The following is a 26,416-nucleotide window of genomic DNA, read 5'->3' as shown; positions in this document are numbered from 1 at the left end:
AAAAAAAACTACAAAAAAACTGCTTATACTCAAAATGAATATGTAATAATAAGTTAATATGAATGTTGTCTTGTTTAATAACATAACCGCAATATGTACATGTGTTATTTTGTTTATTTTTTACAATACTTACAACAGTACATCATTTGTTTACTAGAACAAAAATACAGTCTAGAATAGATTCAGAAACAATACAACTTTAAACACATACAAAATAATTTTAAAAGTGCAAATTTAATTAGGTAATTAAATTACTAAGTGCAAACACAATATACACAATTTTTTTTTGTTTTTAATCTACAAACAATTACAGTATTTTAGTGTTGTGCAGAATGAGGAAATAACTCACCCAAACCAGGAGCACAATTATAAACAACTCCTTACATGTGATGGTATCCACCCCTAGTCATTTGGTGCGTTTCCTTTTAAATTTTACACAACAAAAAAAAGGTTTAAACAAACAAGCCCCAAAACTTGTCTTTTTCCTGCTTTGGCGATGATTTGTTTCAGGCTCAATTTCCTTTGTGTTTGGTGTTAAAACAAAATTTTCTGAGGTGATTTCTCTGTGGCTTGTATTGTTATAATGAGATTTATTTCTGAAGCCATTGCTCTTTTTTGCATTTTGTAGGTTGCTTTTATTTGACATCAGTTTGGTCTCAGCATCTCCTCCTCTGCCCTTTCTATCATCATCACTTCTGTCTTTTGGTCTTTGCAAATGACCTGTTTGCTGATTTTGTCTATACATCTGAGATATTTTTGACTGGTGTTTCTCCAGTCTTTCCAAGTATTCTTGAGGCCTAGTTGGCTGAGGCTTCTGCATTGCTTGGTCTTTGTAATATGTTTCTTCTTGTGACAGTTTCCTCACATAGTCTTTGTGGTAGTAAATCTGTCCATCTGTTTGGGTTTTTTTTCCTTAGTTCATTATTTTTCATTTTATGTCCCTGGATTTCTTTGCTGAACTTTTCTAATTGAACATCCTGTGAACAATACTGCCTGTGTCCCTGAAAACTATCATCGTTACATCTGGCTGAAGACCCTCCCCTTTTTCTGTTTGGAATACTTGGGTAGGGATATACATGGTGATTTCTATTCATATTCATCCTATTTTGACTTGGAGCACTATTACTGCTTTTAATGCGTCTGTAGTGTTCGTGTCGATCTTGCCTGTATTCTGATAATCCAATGTCTTGCTGACTGACATGTTGTTTGTCCCGTCTGGCCTTTGATTGGTTTTGCTCATATGAGGAATAATCTATTTGTTTTGACGGCTGCCTCTTGTTCAGTTCCCACTGCATTTCATTTTGACGTGGAGTACAACCAATACTGCCATTATCTTGTCTGTGGAGTCTGTCTCTATCTTCATGCCTTTGATCATCTTGTTGCCTGTATTCTGCAACAAGCTGCTGCGTCTTAACCATAGGCTGGTCTTCCCATTGCATCTCATTTTGACTTGGAGCCCAAATATTATTGTGTTTAACTTGCTTGGGGGGTCTGTCTCTATATTGAGCATCTTGTTGACTGTATTCTACTGATTGTGGGTGCTTAAACTCTTGCCTCATAGCCATTTTCTGGTCTTCCCATTGCCCTCCATTATGTTGTCTATAAACAAGCATTTTGGGCTCCACATTAACATCACTGGAGTCTCCATATTGCCTTTTTACATTTGGTTTTGATTGTTTCACTGGATATAAGTTTTGGTCCTTTTCCCCACGAGTATCTTCAGGCACTTGAGACCTTTTGTGGCATTCACCTTGACCTAACACATCTTTTCTATTTGTCTTCCTTCTCTTTGCTTCATTTTGATCATCATTAGAATCAATATTAACATTCTCCCCTCTAGGTCTACCCCCATTCATATTTCTTTTTGATGCTGGGCTGACTTTCTTCTCTTTTTCCTCTGAGCTGTGATGTCTGTCCATATTTGTCAATGTAGTGGCTGTGTAAGAAAAAAAAGTAGTAAAAACATTTATGAAACTAAAACAATCAAACATGACCTTAACTACAACTGCAAAAATAGTTTGAGGTTTGCTCAGTAGACAACAGAATCACTTAAGATAATTTTAATGGCTGTGGTGTATTAACTGCTAACACATAATATATTTTGTTGACCATATTACCTTGTATTGTTTTGTATTGATGGTGATGTGACTTCACTACTGGTACTTTACACATACCTTTCTGTCTCTGGTAAAACAGAAGATACACACTTCTGGACCTTGGCAAAAGAAACAAGAGTGATTTTACATTTAATCCACATAAAATGAGTTGACATTATAGCAAAAGAAAAGTAACATACGTTTCTGTGGGATCCAACTGAAAGTGGTTATAGTTTGACTATTGAAAGAAAGATTTTCAGAGATCGTTTTTGTTTCAATCATAACAAAATCCTGATGATTTAAACCTACCACTTTAACTTTTGAGTCGTCAAAAATGTACCAAAGGCCATCATCTTGTGACTTGATTATTGCAGTGTAATGTCCACTTCGCAAATCTCCAAAATGCTCCACATAAGCATACAGTTTGTATTTGTAAGTCTAAAAAAACAACACTAACATTTAAGTGTAATCCCAAAGCTAAATGTACACAATGTACAATGCTCTACTTCACCTCCATTTGCAGTGTGTCTGGGATCTTCACTAGGCAGTTGATCTTTACTTTTTTCCAAACTTTACCATCAAATATCAGTTCAAATCGCTTTAAAAGAAGCACTAAAACATCGGGATAATGTTCCATCTTGCAGTCCTAAGAAAAAAAGTCAAAAATATGTTGAAAACTACTAAAACCAATCCAATCCACTTTATTTTATATAGTACATTTTATAAACATGACAGTTTCCAAAGTACTGTACCGATAAATGAATATGTAAAGGTAAAAATGGTTAAAACAATAGAGTAAATAAGAAAAAGACACAGAAGACCACAAAACTCAGGCGGTGTTAAAAGCCAAAGAATAAAACTGGGTCTTAAGATGACACTTAAAATACTCCACTGTGGGGGCAGTTTGGATGTGGGGGGGGGTGTGTTCCAGAGCTTAGGGTCAGCAACAGAAAAGGCCCTGTCCTCCCCAGTTTTAAGTCTTGTCTTAGGCATTACGAGCTGGAGCTGGCCGTCAGACCTCACCAGAACATTAGCACTCACCAGAACAGCGTCACATTTTTCATCACAGATCTCACAATACATCTGATCATCTCCACTGATCTCTGAAGAACGGAAGAAGTCGTCAATGCCCTTTTCCTGGACAAAAAAACCAGGCCACAAGCGTCTAAGAATGAAGCGCCTTCTCTACTCTCTTAATCTTTGAAACAAAAGCAAATCGAAATTGCAATTTGAATTGATGCAATTAGCAAATCTCAAATGCTGCAGTTTTTGAAGTACCATAATTTCTAAAAGAACAAAATACTCTGCATGAAAACTGCTAACCCTATAGTTTAGATCTGTTCAAACATGTTCTGAAGTGTAATTCTATATTAGTTTGTCAGTTCATATTTCAGTGTTTTAGTCAGATTTTTGGACCTGTTTAAAATGTTAACTTTTTTATTTTTTACAACATAAATGCTTATCAGAAAAAACAAACAAACAATTAGATATTCTTCCTAAATGGTGCAGCCCAACTCAAAACACAGAAAATTTTGCAGTATTGTAGATAAAATGGAGGCACTGAAGTGATTCATTCAATTCATAGTTTGATGTAGCTAAATACTAATATATATGACTCTTAAAGATACAGTATAGATATATTTAGTTAGAAGAGTAAATGGGTTGTACAGAAATGGTCAATAAATTATAGGGATTATTCATAGTAAATATTAGAAAAGAAAAAAAACACATTGAAAACACTTTGAATTACAACTGCAAAGATTCTCACCACGCTGTATTCATTGTTGTCATTCACCAGAGGAAGAGGAAGGGTCCAGAATCCTGCTTTACTCTCAGTTGCATTTTGACACTGCTTACATATATTCCTGTTTATCAGCTCTCCATGGAAGATCTATGTATGACAACAAAATCAAACTATATAATCAAAATACACCCATCGATGAAGTCTGTACCTGAGATGCCTCTGGAGTGGTCATACGTAAGATTTTCTCATAGTGCTCTGCGGCATCACGCGGTTCAAAGACTAAGAAAAAACTGTTATTACAACAGTTGATACAACAACTGTAAAATCCATATTGTGTCTGCATTTTACCATTGTGGATCTTCAGCTTCTTTGTGATAAGGCGTGTATCAGCATGATTTTTTTCCAAAGCACTGAACAGATCACCCAGTTCGATTTCAATATGCCCCTTCTCTGCATGATTCTTCATGTGACTATGGCTGGATAAAATTATAAATACAACAATTAGTAAACTTTCAAAACCATGGCTCCAACTTAAGTGTGTAATCATAAACTGTGCATCCTATCATCCTATCGTGTAATAGGTAAACATTATAGACAACGCCAGAACATTTCTATGGACACAAGTAGATGGTGGACGCTCCACCAGAAAAGTTACGCAATGCACCTTTAAAATAAATGAAAAAGCTACAAACCTTGTGACTGAAGTATGTTTTGCAACTCTTTCTCTGAAGTCTTTGGTCATAAATAGCACCTGCAGGACGCTGTTCAGGTAGCATGTAGCTCCTTGGTTCACCAGCCCGTGATATTTAGCTGCAGATGAATTAGAAATGAGCTAATGCACATGTCATGCTATTTCAAGTGTTTAAAAAAAGAAAGGCTCTTACCTTGTCGTTCACTCTGAAACATTTGGCTCATGTTTATTCATTACCAACGCAAAAGTAACAATTTTATAGTCGCCTTGTCACTAATAAAATATTTGAGCATCAAACACCACATGCCAAAGATCGCAGTTTACTTTCTTTTCGCTCAGCGAAATGCGAAACTTAACGACGATGCTTTCAAAGTTCATCGGAAAAATATAACCTTAAGTCATGCTCGAGTTAATAATTAAGCGATTACCTTGCTAAATTAAAAATAAATACATAAATAAAATAAATAAATAAATAAAACCCCAAATTAAACAAAATAACATCATCAAAAAACAACTCTTGTATATTATTTTTTACCATTTAAAATTTCTCGTTACACATTGATTTAAAGGGGCAGTAATTTAGAAATAATGTGAAATGTTCAGGCCAGATCTGTAATTAATTTGCAACTCCTTATTATGGCATTATGGCCAAGAAGGAGCAAGAAGAGTCCAAAGGTGCAGCTATGTAACCTGCGGTAAAACGTACTACGTGTCAAACAAAGTCAACACATTAGGGCTGCACGATTTTGAGGAAAAAAATATACAAATTTTTTATTTTATTTTTTAAAATTTCATTAGCTTTACAATATATGTTTAAATGTGTTTAGGATTCTGTTCAGAATGGACATATAAACAACTCCAGAAGCTTTCACATCCGGGAGAAGACTGAAATCTGAACTGATAAACTAATAGGAGAATATTTTATCTCAAATGGCAATTCCTGTAAATTAAAATTTGTTTTCACTTTTGTTTTCCTGTAAATGATGACTCAGCTGGAGGATTTCAGGGAGCGTCCAGTCTCACTGAATTTATCAACAGCCTGCAGGCAGTGAATTCAATAATAAGGAATGCAATTAAATCACAAAAACACCAACTATTTACAGTGCCTGAACACTTAATGAGTGGAATACATTAAAACTTAAATTGTAACCATAAAATAATGATCAAATACCCTGAAAAGTGAGAGATGGAATGTAAATAGAACATGGGATGCAAATAGAAAAGCAATACTATTGTAAGAATAGTGGTGCCACATCTACACATAACCTGAAATACGTCTACTAGAGTTTTGGTAGGTGAACAATCAATGTCTTGTCTAAATGTCACAAAAGGAATAAACTCGATATGCAATACAGATTCCAATACCACAATGATAAAAAAAAAACACTCTTTATTTAGACAATAAAAGGTTATTTTCAACATGAAATCTAGTACTTTCTTTTATATTGCCATGTGGTCTTATATCTGTGTAATCTCTCAGTCATCCAGGTATGTTCCATAGTGGTCCATAGGTGTATACTAGTCCATATAGTCTTATACTTGTTACATCTCAAGATCATTCTATTCAGGAGAGGTTCATTTCTGTCCTTTAAATGTGACTTTTTTTTTTAGTATGGACACCTCCTAAAGTGAGTGTCTAGTTTTATTTTATTATTGATTAGTATCTGATTTTTTATACTTCCGACAACCCTAATATCATGTCACATTTTTGTCGTATCTTGAGAACTTCCTGTTTTGCTGTCACTTATGTCACTCATTTTGCTCTTGTTCTGCCTTCTGCTCATCACTGTCCTGTCTTCTCTTTGGTTTAAACTTGAGTATTTCAGTATCCCCTTTTGCGATACTTAGATTTATGGGACAAAGCTCTTTCTTTAGGTAGTTTATCTCGCCTTAGTTTTCTTTGTTTAGGTTTTCCTATGTATGGGTGTAATCTGGTAATTGGGAGCTTCCTCTTCTTTAATAAACTGTTGTCTTCATCGTTGTCCCGATAATTTATACGATATGGCTGAAGAAGGGAATGAACCTCCACTGATCCTTTACCTGTTACGATTGCCTGGAAACTATCTCCATTTATTGGTTTTTCATGTCTCTCCAAATCTTTCTGCTTTAATGTGAATTTTAGTCTATAGTTATTCAAGTCAGCAGGCATCTCACTTGGACTACATTCAAATGAGCTGTCGACCAGGTCACCTCGAAAATTCATTAAACTCTCAAAGGCACCTATAGTGAAGACTTCAGCTACTGCGCACATTTGGTCCAAGTAGTTTGCAAGTTCCAAGTTTTAATCTAGGGTCCCTTTGTAATTTTGTCCTATTTTATCTGATTGGATACCCTCTTCTCTCGTCTCATGTTTACAATATCCTCTGTTCTCACTTAAAGATTGGTTGCCTCTGCTATTGTCAAAGTGTTGAAATACCATATCCTCTGTTATTGTCATTTTGCTAAAGGAATCTACCAATCTGTCCATATCAAGAGGCCATGATTCTTTACTGCTTGAATTATCAAAGTGTAATTCTTGTTGATCTTCTCTCTCCTCACGTAGATTGTTTCCCTGGACCCCCAATATTTCCGGTGTTTTCACATTAATAACATCACTATTGTTCTTTGTTTCATCTGGCAATTTTGGTGTGACTGTGAGCATACTGTCCTCCTTAATTTCAGGTGTAACTGTTGCATTACTTAAATATTCTTCATCCTCCTCATTTTCTTTATTGTCATTAGTGTGTTGTTCCTTATTAGCATTCGTTTCTGGCGTGGAAATCAGCCTGACATCTCTGGAGGTGGTATCTGCAAATTGAATAATGATGTGTATTTATTAGAGCTATGGTTTCTGTTTCACGGATTTTGCTCCTGTCATTTTAACATATTTGGTCATTGGGAATCCCAGAAAGTAAGAACTTGTTTAAATACCTGTAGGTCATGGGTCATACCTTTTTGTTTTTGGTAAAATAGTAAATAGGCTGCCTGGGATCTGCACACAGAAAGCAATGAACAACAAAGTTGGTTATGCTGGCCAGCTACTGTAAATGAATTGTTGATACACTAGTGATACTTGATGTATAGATTAAATATCTGTAATGGAGAATGATATGTTGAACTATGGTAAATGTACTTCTCCATAAGATGTTCCAGGAAATCATGAGGAATCTATGAAAAATGTAAAAAATATTATGATTAAGTATTTTCTTAAAACAGTAAAACTTTGAACTTACCACTGAAAGGTCATTAAAAATGTACCATCTCCCCTCATCCTTGGACCTGATTCTTGCAATGTAATGTCCATCTCCAAGTTCTCCATAGTGGTCCACACAGGCATACAGCTCATAGGGCTACAAAATGTAACAGTCAGTACTAGAACTCTCACTATATGTATGTGTATGTTTATGTATGTGTATGTGTATGTGTATGTATATGTATGTTAGACACAGAGATACTCAACCACTTTCATGTCAAGAGTGTAGGGCATCTCCACCACACAGTTGTTTTTGACATATCTCATCTCTCTGTCGTTGTACTCAAAGCGCTTCATCAGAAGAACCATGACCTCAGGATAATGCTTCACATCACAACACTATGGCAAAATGGCATGATTAAAGTAAAAAAAAAAAAATGCATTAGATTTGTTTAGTGCCCCTCAAGACAACCAAGGAGCTTTACATTGCATTATGCCAGGGCTGGGCAAACTTTTTGACACACAGGCCACAATGGGTTCTAAAATTTGACAGAGGGGCCAGATAATATTTACAAATATTACAATCACTCACTAAAGAAACATCACGTGTTTCATCACATTTCTCACAGTACATCTGCACCTCTCTGTGTGAAAAATCCTGAAGACTTCTGTGCTGAAAAGTGTAAGATGAGATTTAAAATTTTGTGAAAATTTATACGACATTCAGTTCAGTTTAGTCAGGTCCATACCACAGAACAGTCTGAGTCCACCAGAGAGAGAGGAAGATGCCAGAATCGTGTCATGCTTATGGTCTTTTGACCACAACAATGACAATTAATACTGTTCATCAGTTCTCCATGGAAGATCTATGAAGATATTACTCTCAGTAAAGTTTCAAAGAGTCAAATATGTGCTGATGAAGTTTGAACCTGGGATGCCTCTGGACTGGTGAGATGCATAATCTTCTCATAATGCTCTGCTGCATCGCGCTGCTCAAACACTGCATTAAAACACATGTTTTGAGTGTGTGTAATTATATTTATTTATATATATATATATATATATATATATATATATATATATATATATATATATATATATATATATATATATATATATATATATATATATATATATATACACACACATATATATACATATATATGAATATGTGTGTGTGTGTGTGTGGGGGGGGGGGGTGCGTGTGTGTGTGTGTGTATGTATATTTTTTCGTACCATTGCTTATCTTCAGCTTCTTCATGATGTTGTATGTGTATGTGTAAGCCCAACATTCTTCTAACTCACAGAACAGGTCTCTCAACTCACGGTCAATGTGCTCTGTCCCAGGATTGCTCCTGAAATGGCTATAGAAAAATTTACACACGTTTTAAAAACACTATGTAGAAAAAAATAAAAGTCTGTCTTTCCACGTACTTTTTGACACTCTCTCTGAAGTCTTCAGTCATAAACAGTACCTGTAAAACGCTGTTCAGGTAACATGTAGCTCCTAGGTTCAGTAGGCCATTGTATTTACCAGCTAAAAATTAACAGTAAAATCTGTTAACAATCAAACCTTTACATGATGTCACCAGGTTTGTTGGATTGTTCTGTTAAATGAGATGATAGCAGAGTTATTTGGTATAAAGTATTTTTATATAGTTGTTTAATATCAGGGTGTGTTAAAAATACCCAACCACTAACGACACTGCCAGTAAAGAACGAGGAATTTGGTAGAAAATCTTAGCAGCTTTATCTGTTTGGATCTAATATAAGAGTGTACTCCTATCCTGTATCACCAAAAGTGTAGTGTAGTTCACTTTCACTGGAATAGCTTGCACAAGCAGAGGTTGTTTGGGTTGTTCTTTAACCTTTATAGGCCTTTCCATTTGTAATTTTCATATTTTGATGTTTGTTGATGTCACAACTCAAAAATTCTTATCTACCTACATTTGACTTTCTGAGCCCTGATAGATAATACATACAGTATGGGTTTTGTTGTTTTGTTTAATAAAACCAAAATCAGGAATGATTATACACATGGCTCTCACCTTTCCGTCTTTGGTAAAACAGTAGATATGCTGTCTGGGACCTGAATGCATGCCACAAGAAATCAGACCGAAGCCAGCATTTTAAGACTGAATTGAAAGTGGAGACTTTAGGACTTACCTTTCTGTGGGACATGATTGTAAATTCCTAGACCGTTGAATGACATATGCATCATCAAACGTATGCCATATTCCATCATGGCCCTTGATTGTAGCTACAAATAAAGATTTGTGACCCGATCTTTGGTCTCCAAAGTGCTCAACAAATGCATATAGCTCATAGATCTGATTCTAAAAGAGACAGAAAATACCTGCTATGATGATGTGACAGCAGTATGTACAGTCTCTCACAAAAACAATATTATTTAGTTTACCTGAATGTTTAAGACTAAGGGCACATCCACAAAACTGCGGATTTTTAAATATTTCCCAAGAGTATGGTCAAACACAAACTGCTTTATCAAAAGCCCTAAGACCTCTGGAGGATGAGTCATTTCACACTCCTAAGCAAAAGAGTAAATTTTAATTTTTAACTGTCTTTCAATTATCCTTCAAGATCTTCACTCTTATTCACCAGAACAGCATCACATTTTTCACGACACGTCTCACAGTACATCTGATCATCTCCACTGATCACTGACGAGCGGAAAAAATTCAAAATGCTCCTTTCCTGAAAAAACATTCAGTAAAAATTAAATGAACGTTATTTTAGTGAGTGGCATATTTGATCTTGGAAATTCATGGTTTTAGATTTCTGTCCCAAATATACAATAGGACAGAAATGGCTATTACCCATTGGAAATGGAAACAGTCCTTATTTTTCATAATTCTGAAACCCATGGATAAGCTGACTGTATTTGGCTTTAAATGGTGAGGAGGAAACACACCAAATTACTTCTTCATATTTATTTGGGTTTACTGTAGTACTTCATGCCAAAAACAAAAACAAAAACAAAACAACAGCAGCTCAGCAAAGCCAGTCCCCTAACTCCCCAGTCACTGACAATTCAAACCATCACATAAACGAGTTGGTATACTGTAGTAACCAAGTGTCACATATAAAAGTTGTTACATTAACAACAAAAGGTGTCAACCTTGATATATATTCAATATTTTTTATCAATATATATATAAAAAAAGTAATTTTGTTTCATTATATTATTTTATTTAATTAATCACAGCTCATGTTTATATATATATATATATATATATATATATATATATATATATATAAATATTTTTTATCAATATATATAAAAAAAGTAATTTTGTTTCATTATATTATTTTATTTAATTAATCACAGCTAATGTTTATATATATATATATATATATATATATATATATATATATATATATATATATATATATATATATATATATATATATATATATATATATATATATATATATATATATATATATACATACATACATACATACATACATACATACATACATACATACATACATACATACATACATACATACATACATACCCCCCCCCCCCCACACACACACACACACCCATACGCGGGCGGTACGAAAATAACATTGTAACATTTTGACATTAAAATCATAATTTTACGAGAATAAATTCATCATTTTAGGAGAATAAAGTTGCAATTTTACAACAATAAAGTCGTAGTCAACGTAAAGATGTAACTTTATCCAGATTCAGGGGCAAGTGCAATTCGCCACCACGACCAGTGTGCAAGAGCATGGCCTTTATTTGAGTTAAAAGATTAAATTAAAACCTACGTACGATAGTAGAACTTATATCGCTGGCCTTTTAATCATTTCCCCAGAAATGACTCCCATGCGCCTCTGCGTGGAGCTGTGCGCTCCTGGGCAGGACATCGACAGGTGTAGGAGTCTTTGCACGCAGAGTACCTGGAACATCCACTGATACAGGGAGTACGCAATGCTCCAGACCCTGTACTGGGGAACAGCGAGTCAATCCCGCATAAAGAATTCGGGATCAGGGACCGAAACCGTATTCAACTCTGTGTATTAGACTAAAGTGTACCACGTCCAACCATTTGGACACAGAAACAGGACAGTGGCTACAATATAATCGATGCGTAAAACCGGGGCTGGCCAGTGCGCACAACTCCACAAGCCCATAATGGGCACATCTTTGAACGGTGGTTGTGCGCAAAGTACCCATGTTTAGAATAGTAGAGAAGCGAAGTTAAGCGGAGCGGAGTATGGGTAAAAGTCGCGCTGACACTTCTCCACCTGTTTGCAGCTCGGAGCACGTCCTGTGTCCTGCCCAATGAGCCCCAGGGAGTGCCATGCTCTGCAGGCTTTTTCCACGGAGGAGTTCAGTCAATCTACAGGGAGAAAATATAGCCTACTTCATTCAACATTTTGTGATTGATGCGTACAAGTAGAGAGGTGCAGCTAAATTATGGTGCAGATCTGTCTAATAACTTACCAACTTATGGGACGTGCAAAAACACTTAGCAAAAAAAAGTATTTCAAAAGTTTGACATCGTTAATGGGCATTTATGTAAGCTTTTAACTCATCCAAGTCTTTTGCAGTCCGTGTACATTTTGATTCGGTGTTGCGCCCTGCATCATTAAATGTCGACTTTTTTGGCTACAACTTTATTCTCATAAAATTATGACTTTATTACCGTAAAATTATGACTTTATTCTCATAAAATTACGACTTTTTCTGGCGTCGACTTTGTTGTCTTTATTGACTTTATTGACTTTAACGTCAAAATGTTACGACTTTACTCTCGTAGTGCCACTTAATAATATTTTAATGCTCCATTGCATTTAAGAGATATGATTTATTCAGAATGGTTTGCAGGGACTATTCTGCTTTGGGGTAACAGTAGTAGGCCTACTAAGTTTCAGTATTATAATTTATTGTGAAGTTTTGTTTTTGTGACAGAACTAAATGACAAACATTGTGTCATGACTAACTGTGTTTGCTATCTTAAGATAATTCTGGTACTTCCCAAGTTAAGCGAGAAACTGTTATTATTGAAAATCAAATACTAACAACAGTATAAGCAGAGAATGGAGGCTATCTTTAAAAAGTGCATTTCTGCTCCTTTCATTCAGGCAGTTCCTTCAGTTCCCAGTTTGTCTACTGAAGAACTAACCCAAAGGAGTGCAAATCTATTTCCCATTTTCACGCCTTTGGGTTTGTTCTTATAATGTAGTCATATTTTAAACCAGATTTTGTGATTGTTTAGACCAGATTTAGATTCTGGTTTGGATCTGCTGGCCAAATATACTTTCAGACAATATAATAGTGTACTTGTGTCTCTTGTCACAATACTAAAATTTCAAACTAGACTTCAGTACTAAGGAATAGACTCAATAATCAACAGTGATTCCAATACCACAATGATAATAAAAGACACTCTTTATTTTTAACATTAAATCATAGTACTTTCTTTTATATTAAGGTGTGGCCGTACATCTGTGTAATCCCTCAATCATCCAGGCATATTCCATAGTGGAATACTGTACTCGTCTATGTGGTCTTGTATTTGTTCTGATACAGCTCAATATTGTTCTAAAGCTGGTATAAAGGTTCATTTCTGTGCTGTGAATGTGACTTTTTAGTATTGATACCTGCTCAAATATGTATCTAATACTAGCTTTAGAATTGATTAGTGTCTGATTTTCAATACTTTTGACAAGCCTAGTTTCTTGAAGTTTGTTTTGATCTGTTCTCACCACACTGCAGTCATCATCATTGCTGAGAGGAAGAGGAAGGTGCCAGAATCCTGCCTCAGTCTCGATTTGTGAATGACACTTCAGACATGTATTCCTGTTAGTGAGTTTTCCATGGAAGATCTAGACAAACAAACTAAATGAGCTAAAATACAGTTCACCGGTGTTGATGAAGTCTGTACCTCAGATGCCTCTGGACTGGTCAGACGTAAAATCTTCTCATAAAGATCTGCTGCATCATGCTGCATATGCACTAAGATATAAATAGTAGTAGTCAAATAAGTAAACAGAGGTGGGTAGAGTAGATAGAAATTGTACTCAAGTAATAGTAACATTACTTCAAAATAATATTACTCAAGTAGTAACCAAATCTTTTACTCAAGTAAGTGTACTATTACTAAACTAAAAATATTACTCATGTAGGAGTAAAAATATGCTGCTAGAAAAGTACTCTAAATAGTACAATTTCTTTAAAAGGTTACTAAAGTAAATATAACAAGTAAATGTAACTCAGTGTTACTCACATCTGTAGGTAAATTAGTAATAAGTTACTTGGAGTACTTTACCATTGTGGATCTTCAGCTTGTTTGTGATATTAACAGTACAACCAACTTTTCCTTCTAACTCAAGGAACAGATCATTCAGCTCTCTGTCAATGTACTCTGTCTTTGGATTACTTTTGGTGTGGCTATGAAAATAACACAAATAATATTAATAATAATTAATAACTAGCTAATTAACAGGTTTATGTGTGTGGCGAACCTTGTGACTCTTTCTCTGAAGTCTTTAGTCATGTAAAGCACCTGCAGGACACTGTTCAAGTAGCCTGTTGCACTCAAGTAAAAGTATAGTTACATAATTTACTTAATTACAAGTACAAGTAGCCTACTGTTCCCGAAACTGTACTTAAATAAAAAATAATAAGTATGAATGGAAAATGCTTTTTAGCGTTTTAGATCGTGCTTTTTATTTTTATTTATTTTTTTAACAAAAGTTGGTCAATAAAAAAAATGTAAAACTGGATTTAGTCATTATAAATCACTATGTGCATATTCTGTGAGCTCGGGCCAATCAGAGAGCAGGTGATGCTGTTGGTGAGTGCGGGATAACTGGGACTTGTACAGTATTCAGTAACTTCTATGATTTAAAATGTAGGCTAGCTAATTACAATTACATGGCTAGAATTATACTTAATTACAAGTACAACTGCCCCAAAACTCTACTAAATTACAGTAACGTCTGTATTTGTAGTTACTTTACACCCCTGCTAATAGGATAGTAAAGGCTGAACTTACCTCCAGCCTCTGAAGGTTCATTCTTATTTCTTCTAAAAAAATGTAAAAGCTTGTCCATGTTAGAAGATATAGGCTAAGCCTCACGAGTTGTGTCTGCAGTAGTTAAGTTTCTTTTTCACAGGCGATCGCGGAGGAAGAGGAGGAGGAAAAAAACAAACAGGTCGCTTTCAAGGTGCGCAGGAATTACAAGCACCAATCAACAGGCTACTGTATCTGTAGAGGTGTGTCCTGGTGACTGCTAGGGATTTTTGTTATATAGGTCTATTCCATACGTTAACAGAATCACCATTAATGCTATGATATCTTTACATATTTTTGTATTATTATGAAGGCTCTCATTTCTTAAAAGCACGATTCAAACCACAGTAGCCAACTAAATAGTCCTAGACCTGAACTAGAACAGACTTCACGTTCTCGGGCATTAGCATGTTATTACCATGTTGTTATTACTCGAGGCTTTACCTTTCTACACTATTCATACATTGACCCTGGCCAAACTAATCTTTTTTTTTTTTTTTTTTTTTTTTTTTTATAAAAAAGTCAAGGTGGGTATGGTAACATAACACATTTATTAAGGCTGGATAAAACACATATGTGTTACATTATGTGCTACATTATGAACATAAACAGTAAACAAGTAAACAATGAGGAGGGATATCAAAGTGCGTAGGTCAGGAACCGGGGAGCGGCGGGAACACGGTCCAGTTTAAAGGGACAGTCCTCCGTCCACTTGCAGAACCAGCTGGATCACAGACATGTGCTGGATCCCGTAGTCCGACAAAAGTTTGGAGTCTACATCTAACCGTTCGTCTGCGAAAATCAAACTTATGCGCTCCGGTTCTACAACAGAGTCACAAAGAAAAGACATTATAAATAAATAAATAGGTCAAACCGATTTATGCCAGTAATTTCATCTGTTACATTTAAATATTTACATTATTCGAGTTTAGGTGAAAAAAGAAACAAAAAACAAAACACAAATTACCCGTGTTTGGGGGGAGTTTGACTGCGATCTTGTTCTTGAGTTGCTCCACGGTCATGCTCCTCATCTGTTCGTCGGTGTTGCATAGATCCACCGTCATCCTTTCTCCTTTGAACCCGGTCACCACCACTTGGTAGAGTCGACCCATCCTGATACTGCTGGTTGCCTGCTGTTTTGGTTCTGTTCCCTGAAAGTTTCGGTTACCTGTCCCGTCCTGGGCGTCGTTTGGTCTCCAGTTTGCACCAACCTGCAGTTTATCTTGCGGAATTACCCCCGACGTCACAGAGACCATTTTCACTTTCAGATTTATCTATTTTTTATATAATATTTCCCTCATCATATTTCGTTAGAGGCGTATATGTGACTTATTTGAATTTTTCATTTTTTTCAATCAATGATTTTGCAACTGTCAACTGTTAATTCATATACTTTTTTCTGATTTACCTAGTAGCCTAGAATCCACGTGATTTCTGCTGAAGGCAAAAGTGAAAGTCAATGTTTCACCAACAAACAGCACTGTAACAGCAGAGCTTTGATTCGAACAGTCAAAGGAGCAACAACAAAATGAGCGAACTTGATCAAGAAGAGAAACGATATGACCCTAGAGACACCACCCTGAAGTTTGTGAACAGACCGGATGACCTGGACCCTCTGCGTAAGTGCTTCAAATGTCATCCTGTGGGGTCTGTAAATTGTTGTCTTAAAATGTAACTTGGGGCTGTATGATGTGATTATAAATGTTTCCACTGCCATAATTTTGATTTACTTTTTATTTAACTAATGTTAGAATAATATGTTTATTGGTATTTTAGTGTTTTTATTTTGCTATTCAGGTGGGAACTGCTGTTGTTTTGTTTGATGCCACTCGATCTTTTGATAGAGACACACCTGATTTACAAGCATAGATGTGGTGTGTCGCCCATCAAAACTAATTAAAGTAAAAATAAAGTTAATTAAAGTGTATTTAAAGGTCATTCTACCTCCTAAGTATGAGTCAAACAGCGAGGTATGTGTTTGTAATCTTCAGGTTTTTTATTGTATGTCTTTTATTATATATTTCTAATTGTAATTTATGCAAAGTATTTTAGTACGACGGTGGGGTTGGTGGCAGCAGCGGCCAAGTTTACATATTACACTATACTTTACTCTGACAATGAGTGAAAAGTGTCTACTCTGCACTCTTCTATTTCAAAGTTAATTTTGTTATGATTATTTATGATTTTATTTGTTTGTATTGAGAATGTAATGTCTTTATTTTTCTGCAAAACACTTTGAATCAGGTCTACTTTGTGTACAAATGATGCTAAACAAATAAACTTGTCTTGTCTTGCCCATAATAGACATCTAATGTGCTTATTGTATTGTGTTCAGCTGCAGATGATGAAGATCTGTGCCTGCGAGCTGAAATGTCCTGTGGCCATGCAGTCACCCCACAGTCCCTGACTGCATGGTGCCGCAGTCTCCTGGACCAGGTGTTTTTTTGTTTTTTTTTATGTGCAAGTCCCATCTATGACTAACAATAGGCATACTTGTCCCCTACTTGGTGCAAACTAACCCTTGACATAACTTAACATTGCAGGGCCAGTTTAAGTTTAAGTGCCCCGCTCTGAAGGAGGGCACTGTTCAGAGGTGCAACCAAGAGTGGCCCTATCAGGAGGTGCGCAGATTGGCTGTGCTCACACCTGCAGAGATGCAGTACTTTGAGGAGAATTTGGCCCGTTTAGCTGCTGCAACATATTTTGAGTACAAGACTGTGAGTACTGGCAATGATAATACAGTGTTGTTTAATATAAAACTAATACGACTTCCTGCTATTTCAGTGTCCTGGGTGTAAAACATATGTGGAGAGGACGGACTTGACTAACCTAAACGTGCAGTGCACAGTTTGTCAAGTAGAGAAGAAGAGCTATCAGTTCTGCTGGCAGTGCCTCAAACCTTGGAAAGGCCCTGCCCCTCGGTCGGACCGCTGTGAAAACAATGGCTGCACCAACCTTGAGCTGACGCTGCTCATGAATTGTAAGATGACCAACCTCCAAGAGGTAGAGGGGGCACAAGAGGTCCCCTCCATCCGGGCCTGCCCCACCTGTGGCCAGAAGGTGGAGCATAACAAAACGGGCTGCAAAAATGTCATCTGCCCTCGCTGCCAGAAGGAGTTCTGCTTTGTGTGTCTCAAGCTCACTCCTGAGTGTCTGAAGACCAGCTCCTACTATAAGCCCTGCAGCGCTGGAGTGGCCCCCCGACAGACCTCTATCCCAATATGGCACAGGGCCTGAACCTTCACACAGGCTTTCAGTACAAGTCTGCATCAATAGCTACAGCAATAAATATACATTGTTCGTTATGTTCTTTGCTCCTTTGCATCTGTTTCCAGCTTCTAAAAAACACTCACTGATTTTTTTGTTTTTGTTTTAGTGTATAGTGTAGTTTATGGTAACTTTCTCTGTTCATGTTGTAAAGCTTAAATAAAAGTAGGATGTGAAATTACATATTTTGTGTTTTGTTCACAATAATGTGTTTGAAAGAATTGAAAGTTTATTGTAAAAAGTTACATACAATGAAAAAAAAATCGATAGCACTTGTTACTGTTAGAACATAGCGAAAGACAAACTTTTCAGTGTAGCTAGCCCCTTACTTCAGATAGATATAAAGCAGTGACCACTAGCAATCTGACCAGAACTGAAGAAGCGACTTGGATGAGCAGCGAAACGTCTTCATTCCTACGTTTTGTCCAGCTGACAGATTTAAATTTCGTCTTTTGCTATGGATCAGACCTGGATGACTGAGAGATTACACAGACATCTACTGTTAGAACAGTAACAAAAAAGTAACTATTGAATGTTACTGAACCTGATCTGTTTTGCTGCTTAAAATTATTACAAGCAGCAGTCACATTTCACAGTGGTGTTGTCACGATACTAAAATTTCAAACTTCATTTTGAAACTAAGTAATAGACTCGATACTCAATACTGATTCCAATATCACAAAGATAATTAAAATTACTTTTTTTAAACAACAGAATGTGATGTCCAACATTAAATCATAGTACTTTCTTTTATATTACCATGTGGTCCTATATCTGTGTAATCCCTCAGGCATCCAAGTATATTCCACAGTGGTCCAGACTAGTCTGCGTGGCCTTATGCTTGTTCTGATACAGCTCAAGATTATTCTAAAGCTGTTCAGGAAGGGTTCATTTCTGTCCTGTGAATGTGACTTTTTTAGTACTGATACTTGCTAAATGAGTATCTAGTTTTCACCTCAATTAGTATCTGATTTTCAATACTTTAGATAGTGGGGTTTTTTTTGGCTTGTTATTTTGAGAGTTGCAGTCTGAACGGTTTGGGAACTTCAGGTATATAATAAAATAAATGATTTGAGTATCCTGCATCCTTTTTATCATTTCCATGGTTTAACATTACAGTTTGTTCTTTTCCGTGATTTATTTTGTAGCTCTGATCTTTTGCTGGTTTTGGGAGAATATTCAGGGAGTGTCCAATAATGCACACTCTTTTGACTGTCCAATGTGCTTGCTGTTTTCACATTTGTACTGTCGGAGATGTCTTTCTTTGGCAGTCTGTCCGGACGCATTGAGGATTTCATTTTTGTCTGGTTTCTTTTAAGACTTGAATTTAAGTGATTGTTGGTTCTTGGTTGTGACTTTGATGGGGAAAATCTAACAGTGTCCACAGCCGTTTCAGTGGTCCAAGTCTTGTTATATTTATATGGTAATATGTTGTCATTTTCTTGAATGTCACTCTCTCTGTTACAACTTGTCTCCATCACTTCATTTGCCATAGCAGCATGTGTCTCCTCAGCCTCAGCATCTGGTCTTTCACTGATGTTTTCAGGATTTCTGCTCCCTGAAAATTTGAACACAAGTATAAATACACCAAGAATAAAATGCATAAAGTAATAGTATGCATATAGCAAATACAATATAATAAAATTACAAATAGTTATAGCACATATGTACTTTAATATTACAAAAACTGCTCTCACATTGCATTGCACTCATGATGTTCAAATTTATTAGCAGTGGTTAGAGATTGGATGAGATCTCATCTCGCGTCAACTGGAGCTTTAAACTCTGCACCATTTTTTATTTTGTAGTGATAGGACCAATTTCGCTAAGATGTAAAAAAGATTCCGAAACAATATAACCAAATTAACGCACGTCTAATTCACCTGCGGACAGTGTGGAACATGCACTCTTTTCCTCAAACATTGATTGAAAAAGGTCCACAAAGAGATGTTTAGGCATTCTTCATCCATATCTCAAAGCTCTTCCTCTGTCTGAGTCCTTCTCAGAACCGTGTGTAAAGAGAGCAGTGGGGGAAAAGGGAGGAGGAGCTGGAGCTGTTTTAGTCTAATAATTTAAGTGATTAAAAAAAGGAAAGTGTAATGGATATACTGAATATAGAGTATATTGCAATAGTCAGTAGTGATGCATGCGTTTGGCTGTTGACTAAAGTCTGAAGCATAAAGGCTGCTTAATCCATTTAAGCTATTAAGTATTAAGTAAGCATATGATGAAATGTTCATTTCAATGTTCATTTTTATAACATATCAACACATAAAAATACACTGACAACATAAAATATAAAAAATAACATATGAAAAATCATGTGACCAAAGTTCTGAATTCATCTGACTGAAATTATTTCAAAATCTTGTCTCATTCTCGGGGACCCTATCTCATGTCTTGTCTCGTAAAAGGTGTCATGTCCCTACCCCAACAGTGACTATTAGACTATTATTATCACTGCTATTATTTAAATGGTGGGAAAGCTAGAGCCATGCTACTTAAAGTATTTCCTGATGTGACACTGCCTAGTGCTGCTTTAATGCAAAGGTCATGTCTCATTCTGGCCACAAGGATACTAAATATTTTAGACTATAATAAACTGTGTCACCCAGTACAGAACTATTACTAAATGGAACTCAATAGCCTGGCACCACTTCACAGTCCACTCTAGTTCAGGAAGTAAATGTTAGATAAATCTTTCCCATAGACTTTTCAAAAGCTCAGATATTAAGAGTTCAAAGGCATCGGGGAGGCTCAGCAGCAATGTAGTAATTAATGTCCATACCGTGGTCATTTTAAGTTAAAAATGCACGTTTAAAACATGATTCAGTTAAATGTTTTAATAACTTAGTGGTTTATAAAGTTTCAGAAATAGATTTCATATAAAATTATAGGTTTTGTGATCATTAGTTACCACGTAGCTGATTATCCCCGAGCTTTTTTTCTGAAAGTCTATGGAAAAAATTAATGCAAAATTGATGTCCGGAACCAGGGTAGGGAGGTCACTGAAAAAACCCAAAAAAAACTCATGGATGAATTTCCCTTATTTTTGCTTAAAAATGTAAATGAAAATCATTCTTTATCCCTTTGGGAATATTTAGAAGGTAGAGAACCGACCAGCCTACACCCTTTTGTGATAACTTTAGAACAACACTACTATAACACAGTTATGAACTTACTTTTCATGTACATGAGAAGATAAGATGAGCGCGATCTATCACACAAGAAAGGACATTATTGTTTATAGATGCAATACATTGGAAAATACAACAAATAATTATTATAATTACAAAATACAATATACTTTAACCCACAATAGTTTTTACAGACATGATTAAATGATGATGCTACTTACCTCAAATATGGTTTTCCTGAGATGTAGTTTCTCTTCTGTTGATTAAAAAGGTTAATACAATACAGTACTTGTTAGAAAAAAATAAAAGTAGAAATCCTTACCAGTTTAACTCTTTCATCATTGAAATCATACCACTCCTTGGTTTGAAAAGAGTAAATAAACGCAATGTAATGGCCTCCAGTTAGATTTCCATAGTGTTTGACCATTGCATAGAGTTCATAAGTATAATCCTAAAGTAAGACATATTTATAAATAACCTTTTATTTCATATAGTATCAAGTTCAAATTACCTTTATCTTTAACATGAGGGGCACCTCAGCTTCACACTTTACTTTGATGTTACGCTTAAGCTCAGAGTCGTAATGAAATCTTTTCAACAGAAGACTCAGTACCTCTGGTGGCTGCATCATCTCACACATCTAGCCACCAACAAACTGTTTCAAATATACTTTATAGCAAATGATCTGCATTAAAACACACAAATACTCACAACAATTGCATCTTGACTTTTATCACAATGGGCACAGTAGATTTTGTTTTCTCCGCTGACTTTTTCTTTACTAAAAAAATCCTCAAAACCTTTATCCTGCAAAAAATATGATTGATTCATTTTTGCAAAATAAACATTATGGTTAGTAATAATTATCACAGTTATAAAGTTCATGGTAAATACCACTCTATAGGTTTGATGAGGGTCTTTTATAGACAATGGTAGGATCCAGAAAAAGTCTGGTGCATTATTTCTGGCATTACACATGCAGCATATGGTCATGTGATTCAGCTCCCCTTTGAATATCTGAAAATATATGAATGAGAATGATGATGCTACAGTGGTGATGCAATATCATATTTTTGTCATCTGTAAGTTGAGGGTTCATAAATAGCGCCATAGACATTATTACTGTTGGCCACTATGTAGTAACTGCATAGTACTGTGTTATCTTCATTAAAGAAAAGAGTAATTATACCTTAGATGCTTGGGGACAAGTCTGACGTAAAATCTTTTCAAAATATTCAGCTGCATCTCGTTGCTCATAAACTGCAGTAAATAAACATATATAAAGCTTATAGGACATGTTAAGCCTGCTTACAACAATGTACTGTCACAATTGTTCAGCTCTACCATTTGCAATGCCTAATATCTGAGTGATTTTGTGTGTTCTGGCCATATTTTTTTCCAAAGAGGTGAATAAGTACTTCAGATGTATGTCAAGAATCGTTGCATCCTCGCCGCATCTTAGAAAGTCATAAGATAAGATAGTCATAAATTCCATTTATGAAGATAAACCTGATTATATATATATATACATACATACACACACACACACACACACAATTTTCTGTATACTGAATGAAAATTCCTGTCTATACACTGCAATGCTTCGGTATATAACCATTTACCAACCTTTTAATTCTGTCTCTGAATTCTTCCGTCATGAAGAGCACCTGGAGGACACTGTTTAAATAGCAGGTAAGGCCTGGACTGACAAGCCCATAAAAATCTAAACAATATGACAACACAAACATTAATCACACATTTCCTGTTTGATTATGAAAATACAGTAAGTGTGTTCCCTTACCTGAAATATGAAGTTCCCCTAATTTCTGTCTAAGTATGTCCACAATGCCATGACTCATACTGATGCCTTGTTGACATCATTTTCAACCAAAACTGGTCTAGTGTGTTTGTGCTGTTTAAAAGATAACATATATACAAACACAGGTGAAAACACTGGGGCTAGATGGTCTCATTACAGAGCCTACAGGCCTAGACTAGAAGATTCAAGTGGAGCAGTATGGTATTACTAGATTATAATAGTCTAATAGCCTAGTATACGGCCTATATCCGACTTGGTGAAGCTGTAAAAACATTTTTATTTTGACTATCATATAGCACTACATCTAGTTTTAGTCACTTAGCCCAGTTAACCACTACGTTAATCCAAGCAGTGGAAGAAATAAAACCACATTCGCTGAGATTTTCTAATAGATCCATGCTCAGTGTAGGGTCAGGGGAGCATATACGCACGCGCACATTTTTGCTACTTTGGGTGCCATGTCAACTTGTAAACTCTCAACAAAATCAGTAGCTCAGGAGGTAAAAACTAAATCTGTAAAAACGTTACAACTCCAATACCACATCTTAAAAAAACTACAACAACAAGGGCGTTGACCTGGAACACTACGGTAATTTCCACAATCAAACTAGGCTTACTTACCATACAAACTTTAACAGTTCGCGCCGCTGCTCAATAATAGTTTCACTTTCGATAATGTCAAAGAGCATATGCCGCCAAATGCCCGGAACAGGAAGTGTGTGTGTGTGTGTGTGTGGGGGGGGGGGGGGCAGGTAGAGGCGTGGCTTTATAACAATAACATTCATGAACAGAGAGGACACACAGACTGTAGCAGGTCAACCAAGGATCCAGGTTGGCAAAGGTTTTAAGGTAAGGTTTCTGATTTTGCAGTAGTACGCCTATGTAACTTTTTTCATTTTCAAACTTTTTAGACGAAAAAAAAAACTAAAATAAAAGTATGTTATTTCATTTTGGCTGTGTTGCACTGAAAAACTATGTTAGTGAGCTTGTATCTCCATAAATTTGGACTCTTATGTGCCCTCTAGGAAAGCCACCTACTTATTTCCATGTTCCTTTGGCTATAGTTTTCCACAGTATGGCATAAAGCTTATCTATCTTCATGGATGGATGTTCCAGTGTATGGTTTCTATTTCCGTGGAATCACACGAGTGAAGTGTCATCCAGAGTGTTGCATAAGCTATTGTAGGCTACCTTTTTTCATTTAATCAACTGGTCTAAATGCTGAATGCTCTACAAGGTCTGCAGCCTAAATCCAAATAAATAGAAACTCACACTACCAGTCTTGATGTCAGATTTATTTTTAATATTTTGGGAAGTTTATTAAAGTTGGATTATTTGAGTTAAATAGTGGTGTTGAAGAGGATGTGGGTTCATATAGGCTAGACTAAGGCAGTTACTAAAAAATGTTTAATTGTTGACTGAGTGGAGCGTGGAAGTCCCCTGAGAGCCATTTTATTGAGTTGTTTTGTGAGATATACTTTTGCTTTCACTTTGGTCTTCGTTTTTCTTGTAGGGCTTTACATAAACATGGAGGATTCACCAGAGAAGAGCTATGATCCCTTTGATCGCACTTTGGTGTTTGTCGACAAGAAGGATGACTTGGATCCATTTTGTAAGCTTTGCTTTGTTTAAAATATTTAAAATAGTCTCTGCTTTTCTCTGTTAAAATACTTCAAAAGGTCCCATTGATCAAATGAACAAATTATTAGACTTATTAAGCATGCTTTAATTTACTTGTTCAGCCTCGGAAGATGGAAATGGATCACTTAGGGCACAGATGTCCTGTGGTCATGCTGTCACTCCAGATTCGCTCACACAGTGGTGTCGCCACCAACTGGACCAGGTAGCTCAGCCAAATCATTGATGCTTCTGATGCACTGGCATCTAGTGGACATATGTGTGCAGAACAGCTACAACTGCTCTCACTTTGTCGTGTGGTTCAATACAAAAACATAGGCACCATTGCTTGTTTTTTAATAGAAATAATGCCAGCATATAAACTGTAAACATCTTAATTGGAATATTTGCTTTCTAGGGTAATCATAAATTCAAATGCCCTGCTTTAGTGGCAGGCACAAGACAATGCAATAAGCCCTGGTCTTATCAAGAGGTGCGGAGACTTGCTGATTTGACTGTACAGGAGATGCAGTACTTTGAGGAGAACATCGCTCGTCTGGCTGCTGCAGAGTATGGCGAGGCTCAGCCTGTACGTGTTCAAACATATTTTAGTTCAGATTGTGTTTATTGTAAGCTTTTAAATTATTATTTTTTTACTTTTGTTTCCTCAGTGTCCTCAATGTAAAAGTAATGTTGAGAGGAGAGACCTGACTAACTTGTGTGTCCAGTGCCCTGTGTGCAGTGCTGATCAGGGGAAGTGCTATCAGTTTTGTTGGCAGTGCCAGAAGCCGTGGAAAGGCCGAGCTCGGCGCTCAGACCGCTGTGATAATCACGGCTGCTCTAATAAGAACCTGGAGCTTCTGGCTACCTGTAAAACCATCGACCTGCCTCAGGTGCGAGGGGCCACAAACTGCCCCTCTGTCCGGGCCTGTCCTAAGTGTGGTACAATAGTAGAGCATAGCAGAAAAAATTGTAAAAACCTAATTTGTCCTCGTTGTCATGTTGAGTTCTGTTTTGTATGTTTAAAACCTAAAAAGAAATGTAATAAGACCAGTACACCATTCATCCTGTGTCAAGGTGGAGTGGCCCCAAGACAGACTTCAATCCCAGTCTGGAACAAATCTAGACAGGGGAGGAGAAATGTAAGGGCAGTAGATGACTTAATGGCTGTATATCTCAGACGATTTGAAGAACTAGATGTGTTAGATGGAATCTAATAAAGTCCTTTTCAGGTTGATGTATTGATTAATATTTCCATCAAACATGATTTGTAAAACCAATTCAGCAGAATAACACAAACTTTGATTTCTTTTTTCTTAAATTTACAATTCAAGATGTAATCTTTCCAGTGAATGAATTTAGATGTCTTTTATTGTATTTTAAGCAGGTGTAATAGTGCAAATGCTTCATTCACTGTTCAACTGTTGTATCCTTCAATATAAATGTATGTTCCCAGTCTTGTTCTCTTCTGCATAATAAAATTCTATGTGGTACCACATTCCAAAGTCCTTTTTTAGGCAAGTTGGGGGAAATTAATTTCTATAGTGCTGTGATTATGAGATCAACACAATTCCATTACATTGGAATACAAGTTTCATAGGCAGATCCTTCAGTTCTGTAAGATGACATTTAACCATAATTTCTCTCCCCGTGGGCCAATTTTATGGAATGACAGCAACACTGGTTTACAAAAACATTTGTTAAGGATCTAATGGATTGCAATGGTAATATTTACAACTTTTCATCATTTGTTGAAAAATATATTTTTAAATGTGAGTACAGAGTTTTCCATAAAATTTGCAAAACAATCCCTCT

At 36.1% G+C, this 26,416-nt stretch overlaps 5 protein-coding genes across 7 annotated transcripts; 2 read left to right on the top strand and 3 right to left on the bottom strand.

Moving 5' to 3' along the window:
* Positions 1-233: 233 nt before the first annotated feature.
* Positions 234-14,867, bottom strand: LOC117385995 (uncharacterized). 3 transcript variants are annotated; one of them, XM_055228923.1, is made up of 19 exons: positions 14,744-14,867; positions 14,211-14,274; positions 14,015-14,136; positions 13,631-13,701; positions 13,452-13,571; positions 10,323-10,418; positions 10,123-10,251; positions 9,870-10,039; positions 9,752-9,792; positions 9,138-9,240; positions 8,940-9,067; positions 8,633-8,703; positions 3,865-3,987; positions 3,138-3,233; positions 2,608-2,742; positions 2,406-2,534; positions 2,297-2,334; positions 2,175-2,215; positions 234-1,936 (listed from the first exon to the last, which is right to left on the bottom strand). In XM_055228923.1, exons 1-19 carry the CDS (start codon positions 14,799-14,801, stop codon positions 798-800), a joined length of 2,874 nt encoding a protein of 957 aa, XP_055084898.1. In that variant the 5' UTR covers positions 14,802-14,867; the 3' UTR covers positions 234-797. The 3 variants fall into 3 exon arrangements, with proteins under 3 accessions (XP_055084898.1, XP_033839188.1, XP_055084899.1); XM_033983297.2 differs by lacking the exons at positions 234-1,936; positions 2,175-2,215; positions 2,297-2,334; ... (2 more) ...; positions 3,138-3,233; positions 3,865-3,987 and adding exons at positions 5,755-7,318; positions 7,462-7,502; positions 7,644-7,678; ... (2 more) ...; positions 8,296-8,376; positions 8,453-8,569; XM_055228924.1 differs by lacking the exons at positions 234-1,936; positions 2,175-2,215; positions 2,297-2,334; ... (2 more) ...; positions 3,138-3,233; positions 3,865-3,987 and adding exons at positions 7,175-7,318; positions 7,462-7,502; positions 7,744-7,860; ... (1 more) ...; positions 8,296-8,376; positions 8,453-8,569.
* A 426-nt stretch (positions 14,868-15,293) lies between these two features.
* Positions 15,294-16,032, bottom strand: zgc:194655 (uncharacterized protein LOC794380 homolog). Its single transcript, XM_033983301.1, has 2 exons — positions 15,729-16,032; positions 15,294-15,583 (listed from the first exon to the last, which is right to left on the bottom strand). The coding sequence occupies exons 1-2, from the start codon at positions 16,015-16,017 to the stop codon at positions 15,450-15,452; spliced, it is 423 nt and encodes a 140-aa protein (XP_033839192.1). The 5' UTR covers positions 16,018-16,032; the 3' UTR covers positions 15,294-15,449.
* Positions 16,033-16,211: 179 nt separating this feature from the next.
* Positions 16,212-18,202, top strand: LOC117385997 (uncharacterized). The gene is made up of 4 exons (XM_033983300.2): positions 16,212-16,380; positions 17,097-17,197; positions 17,305-17,478; positions 17,546-18,202. Exons 1-4 carry the CDS (start codon positions 16,290-16,292, stop codon positions 17,996-17,998), a joined length of 819 nt encoding a protein of 272 aa, XP_033839191.1. The 5' UTR covers positions 16,212-16,289; the 3' UTR covers positions 17,999-18,202.
* Positions 18,203-18,270: 68 nt separating this feature from the next.
* Positions 18,271-23,649, bottom strand: si:ch211-212k18.13 (ubiquitin carboxyl-terminal hydrolase 47). The gene is made up of 12 exons (XM_033983311.2): positions 23,606-23,649; positions 22,967-23,077; positions 22,792-22,888; positions 22,510-22,622; positions 22,355-22,425; positions 22,060-22,182; positions 21,877-21,972; positions 21,677-21,805; positions 21,488-21,616; positions 21,387-21,421; positions 21,211-21,245; positions 18,271-19,586 (listed from the first exon to the last, which is right to left on the bottom strand). Exons 2-12 carry the CDS (start codon positions 23,022-23,024, stop codon positions 19,123-19,125), a joined length of 1,350 nt encoding a protein of 449 aa, XP_033839202.1. The 5' UTR covers positions 23,025-23,077; positions 23,606-23,649; the 3' UTR covers positions 18,271-19,122.
* Positions 23,650-23,779: 130 nt separating this feature from the next.
* LOC117386610 (uncharacterized protein DDB_G0292642-like) lies at positions 23,780-26,137 on the top strand. Its single transcript, XM_033984017.2, has 5 exons — positions 23,780-23,833; positions 24,498-24,596; positions 24,727-24,827; positions 25,020-25,190; positions 25,273-26,137. The coding sequence occupies exons 2-5, from the start codon at positions 24,512-24,514 to the stop codon at positions 25,816-25,818; spliced, it is 903 nt and encodes a 300-aa protein (XP_033839908.1). The 5' UTR covers positions 23,780-23,833; positions 24,498-24,511; the 3' UTR covers positions 25,819-26,137.
* Positions 26,138-26,416: the final 279 nt, after the last annotated feature.

The sequence above is a fragment of the Periophthalmus magnuspinnatus genome, chromosome 18, assembly GCF_009829125.3.
Source record: "Periophthalmus magnuspinnatus isolate fPerMag1 chromosome 18, fPerMag1.2.pri, whole genome shotgun sequence".
Classification (NCBI taxonomy): domain Eukaryota; kingdom Metazoa; phylum Chordata; class Actinopteri; order Gobiiformes; family Gobiidae; genus Periophthalmus; species Periophthalmus magnuspinnatus.
The sequence above is the reverse complement of the archived record's forward strand: the minus strand, read 5'-3'. Positions and strand labels throughout refer to the sequence as shown.